The 15,161-nt window shown below is 37.1% G+C and overlaps 1 protein-coding gene across 4 annotated transcripts in view; it reads left to right on the forward strand.

Moving 5' to 3' along the window:
• ARHGAP21 (Rho GTPase activating protein 21) overlaps positions 1–15,161 on the forward strand; it is a 109,588-nt gene that overhangs the window by 90,530 nt on the left and 3,897 nt on the right. For 3 of the 4 annotated variants that reach the window (XM_066316129.1, XM_066316120.1, XM_066316137.1), the window contains 16 exons: positions 4,152–4,310; positions 4,465–4,567; positions 4,656–4,692; positions 5,170–5,295; positions 6,040–6,324; positions 7,417–7,481; positions 7,563–7,711; positions 9,308–9,450; positions 9,535–9,690; positions 9,798–9,876; positions 10,373–10,446; positions 10,532–10,621; positions 12,498–12,623; positions 12,814–12,855; positions 13,183–13,288; positions 15,040–15,071. In XM_066316129.1, the coding sequence (XP_066172226.1) occupies positions 4,152–4,310; positions 4,465–4,567; positions 4,656–4,692; positions 5,170–5,295; positions 6,040–6,324; positions 7,417–7,481; positions 7,563–7,711; positions 9,308–9,450; positions 9,535–9,690; positions 9,798–9,876; positions 10,373–10,446; positions 10,532–10,621; positions 12,498–12,623; positions 12,814–12,855; positions 13,183–13,288; positions 15,040–15,071 (1,772 nt within the window). The remainder of the gene's footprint in view (positions 1–4,151; positions 4,311–4,464; positions 4,568–4,655; positions 4,693–5,169; positions 5,296–6,039; positions 6,325–7,416; positions 7,482–7,562; positions 7,712–9,307; positions 9,451–9,534; positions 9,691–9,797; positions 9,877–10,372; positions 10,447–10,531; positions 10,622–12,497; positions 12,624–12,813; positions 12,856–13,182; positions 13,289–15,039; positions 15,072–15,161) is intronic. The other variant, XM_066316145.1, reaches the window with a different exon arrangement.

The raw sequence follows: 15,161 nt of genomic DNA on the forward strand, positions 1-15,161 counted from the left end.
CCAGTGCTTTTGCATCTGCTTCTTTGAATATCTGATAAATTCATTAATACTTATTCCTTAGTTAACTCATTCACATAGTGGGGATAGTATGTCCTGTTTGTCATGCTTTCTTGCCCATGAAATCCTCAGTTTTGAAATCTCCGGTTCTGCCTCTGAGCCCATTCTGTACAAGTCTGTGTCATTGAAGTATCAGGTTTTTTTTTACCTCATGTACATTGTGTGCCGATGCTCCCTATCTGTGTAGGTCCCCAGTCTCCAGCTACATGGCAATACAAGCATACTTTGATACACAAATTTCTCTCTGCCTAAACTAGAGGATCAGTTAGTTGTGGTTGGAGCTGTGTTACCTATTTATTACAAGTTTTCAGTGTCTTACCCCCATAAATGTTTCTGCATGGAAGGGCTCTTCCTGAAAATCATGAGTTGCAACTCTTGACCAGTTGCAGTCTCATATGCAAACAGAAATGGCCAGACATGCTTTGTTACTGTGCTGGTTTGGTTCTTTTGGCCAGTTTCTTGTTTCACCATGTAGATAATAATGCAGAACAGATTGTGGTTGAAAAGTATAACATAAAGTAGTCCTGGAATCTCAGAATTGTATGGACCCATACAGATCATTGAGTCTTAACTCCTGGCCTTGTGCAATACGCCCCAAGCATCACACTATGCGCCCAAGACCATTGTCCAAACCCTTCCTGAACTCGTTCAAACTGGGTGCTGTGACAGGGGAGCTGTTCCAGTGCCCAACAACCCTCTGGGTGGAGAAACTTTTCCAGATATGCCACCTAAACCTCTCCTGACTCAGCTTTGTGGTGTTTCCTTGAGTCTTGTAACTGGTCACAAGAGTGAAGAAGAGATCAGTGTCTGCCCCTCCTCTTCTCCTTGATGTTGAAAGTCACAATGAAGTATCCCCTCAGCCTCCCCTTCTCCAGGCTCAACAAACCAAGGGACCTCATACAGCTCCCCTCCTGACCCATCACCATCCTTGTGGCCCTCCTTTGGATGCTGTCTAATAGTTTAATCTCTTTCTTATATTGCAGCACCCAGACCTGCCCCCAGCACTCGAGGTGAGGCTGCCCCAGTGCAGAGCAGATCAGGACAGTCCCCTCCCTTACCCAGCTGGTGATGCTGTGCCTGATGTCCCCAGGACAGGGCTGGCCCTCCTGGCTGCCAGGGCACTGCTGGCTCATGCTCAACTTGCCGTGGACCAGGACCCCCAGGTCCCTTTCTGAGGCACTGCTCTCCAGCCTCTCATTTCCCAGTCTCTACACACAACCAGGGTTGCCCCATCCCATGTGCAGAGTGCTGCACTTGCCCTCGTTGAATTTCGTATGGTTGTGCAGCTTTCTAACTTGTCAAAGGAATTCCCACCCTTGAAAGAGTTGACAGTTCCTCCCAATTTAATATTGTTAGCAAACTTATATGCTATTACTTTGAGTCCTGTGTCTGGGTGATTAAAATGATGATGTGGATAATAACCAGGCCAAAGATGGATCTTTATGGAACTCCAGTAGTGGCAGGTCACCAGCCTGGTATCACCCCATTCGCCGTAACCCTTTGTGCCCATGATCCAGTGGCTCACCCATCCTGTAACAGGGTTGTCCAGCTGTGAGCTGGATGCTTTGTCCAGAAGGACACTGTGAGAGACAGTACCAATGCTTTGCTGAAGTCCAAAATGGTCACATCTACTGGCTTGCCTAGATCAGCTCAGTGGGTTACCCTGTCGTCGAGGGAAATTAGGTTTGACAAGCAGGACTTTCTCTCATGAGGCCGTGCTGGCTCTGACCAATGACTGTGCTGTGCTCCAGGTGTTTTTCAGTACCTCCCAGAATAATCTTTTCCATGGGGTCTTTGACCTTTGTGTTGCAAATAGTTAAAGAGACACTTAGTAATGTGAGGTAGCAAACTGAAAGAGAATTATTTTGTGTGGTTTGTCTTCTGCCTTGTTTGTTCTGTGCACTTCACTGCATTTTGGACACAGCCATTTTTGTTGATTGGTGAGCTGAACGAAACCATTCACATGCTGTGCAAGGAGTTTTGGGGTGCGAATATGCCAAGTCAGTCAAGGAAACTGAAAGGGTAAACAGATACTGCAAGCACTTAAAAGAAAGATCAAAATATATATACAAGGAATACATGTAGTTGTTTGGGTTTTGTTTCTTACTGGACAGCAGCAGTGGCATTTGCTCATACATTAATAGGCAGAGACTCCCATGGTGTACATCATGATTTGCTCTATAATTGCTTTATATTACATAAAAACTTCCTATTAGCTGACCTTCAGCCTCTTCAGGGACTGAGTAGTTATGCTCCTCCTATACTAATGTCATTTGCAGTTCCTCTAAAGTTTGCATATTTCTAAAACCACTTTAGTTTTGATTCATCTGGGAAATAGATCCATTGTGAAGTAATAATGATTTGAATAATTGTTGATTTCAAGGACTTACAAACTGTTCTTCCTCATCTGAATTGTTGTATTTAAGTGTTGTGGGAAATGCTGTAGTGCTGCCAAACACGTTTGTATTCACAGCTCGCACAGATCTATTTCAAGTGCTAGTGTTTTTATAACTTTTGGGAGTAGAGACTATGATATCTGGTACATGTCTATTAACAAAAATAACTTAAACCTGAGCATTTTCAGTCTGTATGGTATAAATAAATCAATTGGGCAGTGAGTGATTATATTCCTTAGTCAACGTTAGTTTCAGGGAAGCTCAGCAGAGTTAAAAAACAAGGAAATTGAGCTGTTGTAGGTTTGAAATGGAAGTGTAGCTGAGATTTTTCCTGTGTCCTAGTTGCTGTAGTGAAGTAATCTGTAGATGCTTCTAATTTATCACTTTGGATGCAAGTAAAACATGGAAGTTTTTTATTGTAGCGTGATGGTTTGGTGTGAAGTTTTTGCTTTTTGTTTTTATTCATGTTTCTAGTTTGCAGCTGGGTTTGTTGGGATACGCTTTTTTTAACTTCAGAAGTTACTGTATTTTTCACCCCAGAAAATTGAGAGGTGTGTTACTGCTAAACCATCCTCTACTTTGTTTATTGCCTTGTTCTAAATGTACATTGCCAAATTTTGATGGTACAAGTGCTGCCTTAACAGAACTGTTAGTGACTGTTGGAACAGCACAATGCCGCACACGCAGTTGTGTTCACACAAAGCAAAGAATAAACCTCTGTCTGTGAGTGTTCATTGGTTTCAATAGGCTTTTCAGTAGCTCTGCATATTACAATTCTTAGCACCTAGAGTGCATTCATATTCATTACGGCAGTACAGTTCAGCCCCTGCTTGTGACTTGATTTTTTTCTTTTTCATCCCCTCCTCTACCAGAGCATGAAGTAGAATGATTTTTCTAGTGCTAGTAATGTGCTCTAGGAGATATTATGGCTCTTTTCTCAAAATGATGAAAAACGCATATTTTGGCTTCTTTCATCTTGTAAGAAACATGTTAAAGACTAGAATATTTAAAGCTTTTTGGAATCTTTCATGATGACCCTTGTGGCTGTTGAGACTGAGAGGTGCTGGGCATGCATGGCATGCAATCGTTTCTATGAACAATTAGTGGAAGAACTGATTGGTATGTAGTAGTCCCATCTTTTAAAGGTTTGAATACTTGCTTCTTTATTTGAATGTATGGACGATGGGGGGATTGATTCTTTGAATGCTAGATAGCTGTTTAAAATGCCTTTTTTGTTTGCTTGTAACTTGGCTGTTTTGTTTGAACACTCCTTTAAACCAAATGGCTTTTGATAGTCCGCCCCTATTTTAATTGTAGATATCTGTCTCTTGAGTTCAAAATTACTGATATAATAATTTGGGGTTTGTTTATGCATATAAACAAAAATTCTCTACTTGCAAATAATATTGAGATTAGCAAATAATTACTGTTTCTTTTGCACGCAGCAAAATCAATGATTTTTTTTGCCTTCCTCTCTAATATATAATTAACATCCCTATGAAATGAAACAGGCTTATCTTCATGAAAAAAAAGAGAGTACATTTTACAGTGTGAATTAATTGGACCCTTTTGTTTGTTAGAATGACTTCATGTTTAAAATATCTGATATCCCAATAATGAGAAGTTCAGACAGCTGTTAGGTTTGAGCATTTGATTAATGCATTTAATATGTTAATATATGGCATATTACCTTTGTAGATGAACCGACTAGTCCTAGTATTGACCATGATATTGCACACATTCCTGCTTCTGCTGTTATTTCTGCATCTGCTTCTCAAGCACCAGCTATAACAACTGTTCCTCCCAGTCCTACATCTCCAATCCCTTTAATTCGGCGACAGCTTTCACATGATCATGGTGAGCGTTGATTTCATTCTTCTTCTCTTGCGACTTTTTTCCTTTCACACTCTGGAGATCAGAAGTGAAAATTTTAAACTCTTTTTCTGCATGAAATAAATCACAAAAATGTAATTCAAGTTCCTGCATACTCAAAAATATCTTTTCTTTGTAGAATCCATCCGGCCTAGTGTCCTGGATAGCCAGCCTGCTGCAAAAACTGAGAGATCAAAGTCGTATGATGAAGGACTGGATGACTACAGAGAAGAGGGAAAATCGTGAGTTCACGGAAAAATCAGTTATTTTAGACATCTGGTTTTTTAAGTGTCTAAAATCTCATTTTAACATTTGTTTTTCTTCCAACAGATCCATTAAGCATGTATCTAGTTTAAAGGGGATTAAGGTAGGTAAATATATATATATAGCAACTCCTAAACATTACCCATACTGCTGAGATAAATGGTTTGAATTATACAGGTCTGTTTTACAAAGTGATGTGCTAAGCAAACAGGAAGTTTCTTGGAATTGCTACTGATCAAACTGCTCGTGTATGCACCATATAAGTAAACAAGGTCTCCTTTTTCCTGGGCTCATCACATGGTCCTTGGTTTTCATTTTCTCAGTCTCTAAGCAAAGTGTACTAAATATGGTGGCCTTTTGTGAAAACTCACTGATGAGAGTCTAAGATTCATGAAGTTTCTCCAAGTATTCTTGGCATGTGTAAGGTCACTATTGTTATGTGTAAACTTCAGAAATTATGTTTTCCTGGGACCATATTCTTGGGGACATTTTTAAAGTAAGAAGCATATTGAACACAGGAATTGTAGGCAAATACCTATAGAACTACACTATGGGCTTCTTTCTGTGATGTTTGCTCTAGGTCCCAGACAGTCAGAAATCTTCGGAAGACTCTGGTTCCCGAAAAGATTCTTCTTCAGAGGTGTTTGGCGATGCCTCCAAAGAAGGATGGCTCCATTTTCGTCAGCTTTTTACAGACAAAGGAAAGGTACCTGTCATGTTTGGGTTCTTAACCTAGGACAAATGTTAAGCCAGTGACAAACTAAGATAGGAAACTTCAAGCCTTCCTGTTTAGTTTTTTTTATTTTTTGGGGGGGAATAAGATCATCAATAAGACTGTCAAAATTTTAGATCTGTTAGGAATTGACTTCAGTCAATTCCTCAGCTTCATCTACAGAATGCTTTCCAAACTCTTTTAATTTTGCATTTTAAAGCATCTGTTAAAGTAAACTATTTTCCAATGACAAATTAAGTAATAAGAACCAGTCCTTTGGTAGGTGTAGTTGTATTTTTTTCCTCTTTCCTAATAATGAAAAAAGTTGTAATTTTTGTGAATTCTGCAGAGTTGAGCTCAAATTAACCTTCTGCACAAATATAGACTAATGCTTAAGGAAAATTTGGTCTGGAATTCAATCGTGTGCAGATACCATTCTGACTTGAAGGCATTTGAAAAGGCATGGGCAAGAGTTCTCTAAATACCAGACCAAAAATTGTCTCATTCTGTTTTTTACTGCTGTCACATGTGAACTCACACTCAGTGGGTGGTCTGGGGAGGGCAAGTTACCAAGCAATTCACTCCTGTAATTTAGAGGAATTAATGAATCCCACTTTGTGTAGTTTTTCTGCCAGCCAGGTGAGTAGTCTTCCTTTGTTAAACTTCTGGAGATAGTTTTGCAATCCAGAGTGCACTGTAACAAGTAAACAGACTGACACCTTGGTTGCTGTTTTTCAGCGGGTTGGTGGGAGCATTCGGCCATGGAAGCAACTGTATGTTGTTCTTCGAGGTCATTCACTTTATTTGTACAAGGATAAAAAGGAACAAGTGACCCTCTCTGAGGAAGAACAACCTATAAGCATCAATGCTTGCTTGATAGACATCTCGTACTGTGAAACCAAGAGGAAAAATGTGTTTAGACTCACCACATCAGACCGCGAGTATCTGTTTCAAGCTGAGGACAGAGATAATATGTTAGCGTGGATTAAGGCAATACAAGACAACAGCAACTTAAATGACGAGGTGATTGTATAATATATAAAGCAGAAGTTGTATGTTTTGCATTTTAATTAAAAATGTATTGTGTTTTCTTGTAATTAATAGTTGAACAGGAGAATTAATTTTTAATTACCTGGTTGATCAAAATGCCTGCAGAACATAAAAGAAAATGAGGTGAATGGAAAGGTAACTGAGTAAATCAGTAGTTTAAAAAAAAGTCAATGTAGTCATAATCAGAAAATAGACATGTGGAATAAATTAGTTAATGCTGTTGCTAATTTGACTAAAGATACACCTTATACTAAACTGATATGCCAAAAATACCTAACCTTTTAAAAAAGATAATTGCAGGTTGAGGACCAGTGTGGTCTCTTCAGACTTGCATTGCAGAGTGGTGTGTGCAGTAGTACAATGTGAAAAGTTTCTCAGTACTTAAAAAATGAAATTTTGAAGATACCTGTTTCTCTTATTAAAAGCTGATGTTTCTATGGATTAAATTAATGCTCACTGCCAAAGGCAAACATCTGCTGTTGTGTTGTGCATAAGGTATCAATATCTGTCCCAATATTGCCCATTGTGTGTTTTCATTGCGGTGATGAGCAACAGAGAAATATTTTCATGTCTGTGGTCATGCACATCTGCTCAGATTCAAAAATAATTATCCAGAGTATTACACAGATAAAAAAGCAGATTTGAATTCATGTCTTTTTCAGCTGTATTTGTAGTAGCAGTTAGTCTTCTAAGTACTCTGTGCACATAGGATTGGATTTTTTTGAGTAGTAATGTGTGTTTACTTGCATTTTTTCTGTTTAAACTTGTTTCAGTTTAAGAGGTATTAATCAGGTAATACTGATTAAAAAAAACCCCATGTAAATAGCAGTACTTGATTTGTAATTACTCACACTTACTTTCCTTGTGGTTTTTAAGTGTTTCGTCTTTACTGTTCTCAGGAACTGCCTGTTAGGATGCTTGGTTTGGTTGAGAGTTTGGGTTTTTTTAAAGTGGACTGAATACTTGAATTCATACTTTTTTGGTTACCAGAAGAGTTAATAATATTCTGAAAGGAGTTTTTTCTATTTTATAAGATTATAAAGTATGTCTCAATTTATTTTATAGGATACTGGTGTTACTAGCAGAGATCTAATTAGTCGAAGGATTAAAGAGTACAGTACAATGATGAGGTGGGTGAATTATATGTTGCCAGTAGTTTTTGTTGAGTTCTTATTTAGCTTCTTTCAACTGAAGTAGTCTCTCTCGTTCAGTTCTTCAAGCAGCAAAACAGAGCCATCTCCCAAAACACCTCGCCAGAGTCTGAGTATCAGGCAGACTCTGCTTGGAACTAAAGCAGAGCAGAGGACTCAGAGCCCACATTCTCCTAAGGATGAGACAGAAAGGAAGCTTCTCACTAAAGGTCTGTATGTTTTGTGTATTTTTTGTTCCCTTCTGCCCCAGTGCAAGGCCATCGAGGTGCCCTTCTCAGGTATTTCTGAATTCATGAATATACAGATGCAAACCACATATTAGCCTGGGGTTTTAAGCTCCAGCTCTAGTCACTCATTTCTAGGAACTACTTCATCTCAGATTCTGAAACTTTTTACTTTAGTCTGCTCTCGAGATGTTTTTGTGGATTTTTTCCCTACAGCTCTGTGTAGGGCTAACAGTAGTAAATACAGGTGTTAAGCTTGAGAGCAAAATTTCGACAAGCTTTGGAAATAATTTTGTGTGTAATTCATGCTTTTGTCTTCAGCTGACTTGGAAGTAACAAGGTAAATATTTCCATTAAAGTGCTTCCAAAGTATAGAACAGAAATTTTTTTGTCTTAATTTTTAAAACACAGAAGCGAACTTGTATTATTTTTTTGAGAATAAAATTAATGCCTCCTGAGTTCTGAAAAAATCTGATGAGCTGGCACTGCAAACTTGAATCAGTATCTGAGCTCCATCAAATAACGTCACAATTTTTTTTTTTTTCCATGTAGTGTGTAATCATACAGTACTTCATATCAGACTGTTGTTTAAAAAATATTGTATACAAATTCAGCCAATTGGATAAGCAACCACTTCTGATCAACCACTTTGGGGTGATTCAGTCTTGAATTTAAGCTATCAGTGAATTCTGGTTTTTGTTGCCAAAAAATGCCACTTTGCTTCTGCAGTACTACATGTGTAACTAAATTGCACATGTTGGGTAAATTCCAAATCTACTGAAAGAATATCTCCAGAAATAAGAAAGAAGTACTTACTGTTTTAGATGACTTGCAGTGCAAGATAAATGGGAATTGCAGTTTATTACAAGAATTCTGTAGGAGAGGTAAACAGAGCAACTGAATCTATAATTTGATTTTAGGATAGAGAATACTTTAAGTGAGTAATGTTTGGAATTATTTAGGAGTGACTAAAATCTGGTAATTTCTGAAAGAGTGAGTAAGTCTGCACAAGTATGAGCATGGCTCTAGAGTTTGAGGGTTATTTTGTGCAGCAGTGTGATTCCATGGAGGCTTAGTGTTTTGCTACTAAATGTAGTAGTTTATATAAATTTCAAGTTTAAATTTAGTAGTGATAACTACTTCTTTTAGTCTTAGAATGTTGAATGATGAAATGCCACAGTACCATCTTGCTTTTAGTCTTAGTGTTTTGCTACTAAATGTAGATCTTACTTTTATAAAATTTTAGTAGTTTATATAAATTTCAAGTTTAAATTTAGTAGTGATAAACTACTTCTTTTAGTAGAATGATGAAATGCCACAGTACCATCTTGCTTTTCTGTGTCTAGGGTGTGAGTATGTTCAGATTTATCTTTTAAACCACAGAAGAGTAACAGAAGTTGTGTTGAAGAGACTAATGTTTAATGAAATGTTGCATAAAACCAGGCTGGTAAAAGCTAAAAATGCAGCAGGTGTCACTTGCTCTTTGCAAATCTGTTACCTATATTTAGTCAGTTTTACGGCATAAATGTTGTAATTTTTCTTCTTTATTTTCTTTTTTTCCACTGTCCTAACAACAAAAAGATGAGACAAGCCCACCAAAAGACAAAGGGACATGGAGAAAAGGCATTCCAAGCATTATGAGGAAGACATTTGAGAAGAAGCCCTCTGCTGTTGGAACATTTGGTGTTAGACTAGATGACTGCCCTCCAGCTCATACGAACAAAGTATGGAAGAAGAGTTTTTCTTTCATTGTGAATTTAAAATACATTTTTAATCAATTACTTACCTATACAACTCTTTTTCTTCAGTATATTCCACTGATTGTTGATATATGCTGCAAACTGGTTGAAGAAAGAGGTCTTGAGTACACAGGTATTTACAGAGTGCCTGGAAATAATGCTGCCATCTCAAGTATGCAAGAAGAGCTCAACAAAGGAATGACTGACATTGATGTTCATGATGATGTAAGTATTGGATCACACTATTTTCATATTAAAATCCCTAAAACTTCTGGTTGTGTTATGATCATAGAAATATAAAGCATGGCTGACCTTTCCTTTTAACCACATAGAAATGGCGTGACTTGAACGTGATAAGCAGTTTGCTGAAATCCTTCTTCCGAAAGCTCCCAGAACCCCTCTTTACCAATGGTAGGTTGTTTTCATTAATGTCCTGTCTTTTGGAGTTGCAGCTGGACAGTTGTCTTACAACATTCAGGTTATTTGAGAGAAAATCCAGGGAAATCATCCACACTCTGCAGTAAATGTCTTTCCTAAAGAGTAGGGAGTTATGATGATCATCTTAAGGATGAATGAGGGGTGTAAATACAGTGTCTCTGATGTGAAGGGATTAAGAATATGCAACTAAGAGAGTAAAACTTTCAATTCCACTGTTGCATGCAGTATTCAATGAAAGCTGGTTTTTCTTTTTCCCTACTGCCATACAGAAAATATATTTACAGTGTAATGGGCTAATTTATGATTTCCAGAGGTCATTCTGTTATGTATGTTACTACTGTTAGGGGGAAGAGACTGACATATGGGAGTTTATATGCATACATATATAGATATAGAAACTTCTGCTTTTATATACTTCTGTACTTTTAAATTATAAATTTTTATAATTTCTGCTTTTTTTTTTTTACAGACAAATACGCAGATTTCATAGATGCCAATAGAAAAGAAGATCCGGTTGAGCGTCTGAAAACACTGAAGAGACTGGTAAACTAAAATCAGTTGTGTTGTAGGTGCACTACAAAATTAGCATTAAATGTTCAGTGTTCTGAATAGTGATTGTTTGTTTCAGATTCATGATTTACCTGAACACCATTATGAGACTCTCAAGTTTCTTTCTGCACACCTGAAGACAGTAGCAGAGAACTCAGAAAAGAACAAGGTATTAGAAAGAAACATATAATGTATTTTGATTTGTTTCATTAAGTATTATTTTTGTGCAGGATCATGTCTAATAAAGGTGATAGTTTATTGTTGTAGATGAATTAAGATGAATTAGTGTGAATTAAGTTATTCAAACTGGTAGTCAGTCTTTTGGGAATAACTTCTTGCATCCTAAATTTATGCCAAGTCTGTGAATTTCCTGTAATCCAATCTAGACACCAGTAAGACTGTGCCTGGGCAGGGCACAGGTGAATAAACCTGCTGACAGAGGTTGTCACATCAGCTTTCTTTTAAGCCTGGCTTCTGGATGTTTGAGAGATTTTTAAGACTAGGACTTGCTACAGTTAGTTGAGTATTTGATTACCCTATAGATGCTGTTTGGCTGGTTTTAAGGAAGAAAATGCATAATGTAAATGGTGGTAGTTCATCACTACTGGATCTTTTTCCACCACTAAGTTTAACTTCTTATAATTTCCATAGGGTGGGAAAGGGGTAGTTTGTGTTAAGTGTTTCTGTGCATGCTATAATCCTTCTGTAAATGCTAATAATAGTGTCCCTTTTTTCAGCTCTCAGGGAGGGGTAGCTGAGTGCAAAACTGTCCATAATATGAGTGTGCTTATGGATGTTTACCTCAGGGCAGGTAATGTGGTGGCTTGGCTACCAATGTGCAGGGTACAGGAAAAAATTTGATATAATTGATGGTATATAGAAGAGCCTGTGGCCAAATCATTTAAATAATCTTAAATTGTTTAAAATATCAGTTGAGGTGAAAATGGTAGGTTCTGCAAATAATACCTTCCAGTTAAATATGAAAGAAAAATATTTGTGTGTTCATTAAAAAAAACCAAAACCAACAGATCATAAATTTTAGTGAAATTACAGATGACATTATAAGAAAATTGTAGTAAATGTAATTTTTAAGTGCAGTGCCTAAAGGAAGCTATTTTATAATTTTATGGGTTTGGTGAGCTGTATAAATGTTGTTAAATACTGTTATATTATTGAATATATAAGGCTAGATGAATGAGGTGTTTGTTGTTAAAATTGTGTGACTTCTCAAAAGACACAATTCAAGAGAGCATTAGGGGCTTGTGTCATGTTTGCAACTTACTTCTGGTAAGCACAAAGGCTTTGCCTCCTATGTATTACTGGTCTATTCTATACCAGAACAGTAAACTCTAAGTTAAAAAAGCAAGCAAAAATAGAAGGTAAGTTCTGCTACTTCTTGAAATTATTTGTCAAAGATGTAACAATAGTCATATACTTAATTCACTTCTAAAGTAGTGACCTGATCACACAAAACCGAGTCCATCTCACAAATAGATGTCTTGGGTCTGTGATGTTTGTTCTTCCACCTCCTCTGAAGTTGGTGTAAATTGAATGAGGTCTTTGCCAGTAAATATAATACAGTATTTGATTGCCAGCTTAATTTTTTTGTGTGTGTCATGTAAATGTTTTCATGAAAAAATCAGGGAGATATCAATGCCTTTTTACAAATCAAAAAATTCTTAAAACATCAGTGTTTCCAAGCATTAGTATTTCTTTATAGAAAGAAAGAAAGAATCCTCCAGAAGTGTAAAGAATATGTCTGGCTTCTTCAGTTTTCTGTGCTTGTGGAGCCATTTGCTTGCAATAGGCTAAGGAAGGCTGGAATTTTGAATTGCAGAAATATTGGGAATATTTATTGCAGCTGCATGTTGGAAAGTTTTGGTGTAGTGTAACATCCTACCTGAGTCAGCAATGTATTTTTTAAAAACTTTCACATCCTCATTTTAAATGGTTTTCATATATATTAATAGTGTTATATTAATGTACTTATCCCATATTACTGTACTTATTATAAATGTGTGATGTGGAAATATCTCATTTCTTAGATGGAACCAAGAAACCTGGCAATAGTATTTGGTCCAACACTCGTGAGGACATCTGATGATAACATGACACACATGGTTACGCATATGCCAGACCAATATAAAATTGTAGAAACACTCATCCAAAAAGTAAGTGGATGCATTTCATTATTTAAAAAATAAGATCGTACACAGATCAACCAGCTTTTTTCTCATTGGGCTGGTTTGGGTCTGGTATTTACCCATCAAACTCACTTTTAGTAAAATCTGTGTTTGATTGTGCCACATTTGGGTTTTGTATTTCTGGTGGGGTTTTCACCTTCTTTATTTTAACTTTTAGCATGACTGGTTTTTCACAGAAGATGATGCTGAAGAACCTCTTGTAAGTATTATGGCATAAATACTTGTGTTCTAAGTGCCTTAGTTTAGAATCTGCTTCTGCTGCCTCTAGAATGCCTGTATATTTTTTACTATGTCACTGTATGGTTTGCTCTTCAGAAGCACCTTTTTAACTTTCCAGTCCTTGTAGTAATGAATTCTATTTTTTTTTTAAAAAGCAAGCCATGCATTTGTTTTAAAAGCATAAAGGAAAATAGGACACGCTTTCCTCGTGTTCTTCAGGTGAATAATGCAGTTTTCTAAATGCTGTTGAATTGTAATGAACTATTTGTGAAACGATGATGAAGAGATCTTTGTTTATTAACTGTAGACAGCAGTTCAGGAGGAAAACACTGTAGAATCTCAGCCAGTGCCAAACATAGATCATTTACTCACCAACATTGGAAGAACGGGAGTATCTCCTGGAGACGTATCAGGTAACTCTTGCCTGGACAGTGTTAATCCATAGGCTAGAATAACCTACTCTGTTACTCAGTGTAACTCTCTCTTACTATTTTCTTTTACTAATAAAATGTTTTCTTTTCCAAAAGATCATTTAACACTTCTTAAAGACTTGAATTGTTGATAATCATGCATGATATAATTTGGAAGACTTCTTTTCTCTAACAGGAATTTAATCATTAAAAGATGAGGCTTGCACATAGTATTTTATTTATTCACAGTAACCCATGCAATCATCATCGTGAGGTCAAGCAGAACGCTGCTATAAAGTGGTTTGTTGTGATGGCAGAAAAGCTGATCTTCATTGGTGTTCTAATATTGCTCCTTCCTAACGTTAGGAATGCAAAAAATTGAGTTATGTTTTCTTGTCAAGTGATGGACACTTTAACTATGTTGCAGTATGTTTATACTAAAGCTGGTTTCCTTCTGTTTATAAATGCTATCCTCTTTTGTGGCTAAGGATAAGCATTACGGGCTCTTTTTTGGTGACTTTTCCCCCTCCTCCCTTCACTCTTCTATTGCACTAACCCAGCATGTTGTATCCCAGGAATGTTATCCCTTCGTCTCTAGCTTTTGTTTCAGTTTTCAAAGGGTTGTTCAGCACTTACTGAAACAGTCACTTTGTACTGATGTTGTAACAGGCGAAGTGGGAGGAGTCTATCACACGGTGATGTCATTAGTGGATTCTGTGATGTCACTGATGGACAGCTGGAACTGTAGGAAGAAGGAGGACTGTTGCCCACACTGTAGCTGCCTTGTCTGCAGAAACCCCCGTTTCTTGTAAATGGAAAAAACCCCAAGTTGATCTGTGCTGTAAATTTTCTTTTAAGAGTATTTTAAACAGATCAATGCTACTTTTTAAAAGTTTTTCTGCTGTTTCTTGTTATCTCTGAAGCAGACCCTGAGGAGAAATAGCATGGTATGGTCTACCAGTCTTTCTAGTCATAAAGCATTAGCCATGTGTCAAAAAGGGGTGTGGCAGGGGGCTCAGCTCTTTCTTCCCAGGGAGAAAGTCCCAAGTTCATGTTTTTTAGTCATTGTGCTAGCCCCTTCCTACCCCCTTTATAATTGTATAATCTTGGGTTTTGCGAGACAGTGAAACTATGGTGTCCATTTTTCATTTCATAAAAGCGCTTGCTGTGGGAAAATACAAAACTGGTAGCTGCTGATATCTAGACAATTTAAAAATAAAATTTTACCTGTATGTAGTAAGAGGTGGAGACAGATGTATAATTGGGGATTTACACAGAAAATATTACTTAATTCCTTTAAAACCTCACAAAAAGAGTATGACTACAAGAATGATGATTTGTATCTAGGGAGCCAACTGTACAAAGACACCCAATTTTGCTTTGTGTATCCTGAATCTCAGGAGAGTACACAGTGCCATCCTGAAAAGGTCTCTCAGCTGCGGTTTTGCAGGGGCTGTATACTTAAAGCATTGAATAAACATTAGTATTTCTGGTTTTTATTTTGAAGAACAGGGCTCCTTTGCCATTCCTATCATTGAGCTGGTTCTGCCTACAATTCACAGCATCCTTTCATGGCGGTGGCTTTCTGTGGTGCAGCTTGCATCTTTGTGAGCTCTGACTATTCACTTTGTTCTGGTTTTAATTTGCTTCACATCTTTTTCTGTGCTTGTCTTTTTCATAAGTCCAGCATTGTCTGTAGCAACATTTAAAAAGTTGCATAGAACTGAGCAGAATTTTTTTTAATTTCTCCACAGATTCAGCTACTAGTGACTCAGCAAAATCTAAGGTAAATAATTTTCTGATCTATAGTTATAAGCTTCTGAAATCTGTTAGATGTTTCCTTTATTAAATCACTGATACGCAGGTTTACTAGAGA

Source organism: Sylvia atricapilla, chromosome 1, assembly GCF_009819655.1.
Source record: "Sylvia atricapilla isolate bSylAtr1 chromosome 1, bSylAtr1.pri, whole genome shotgun sequence".
In the NCBI taxonomy this organism is placed as follows: domain Eukaryota; kingdom Metazoa; phylum Chordata; class Aves; order Passeriformes; family Sylviidae; genus Sylvia; species Sylvia atricapilla.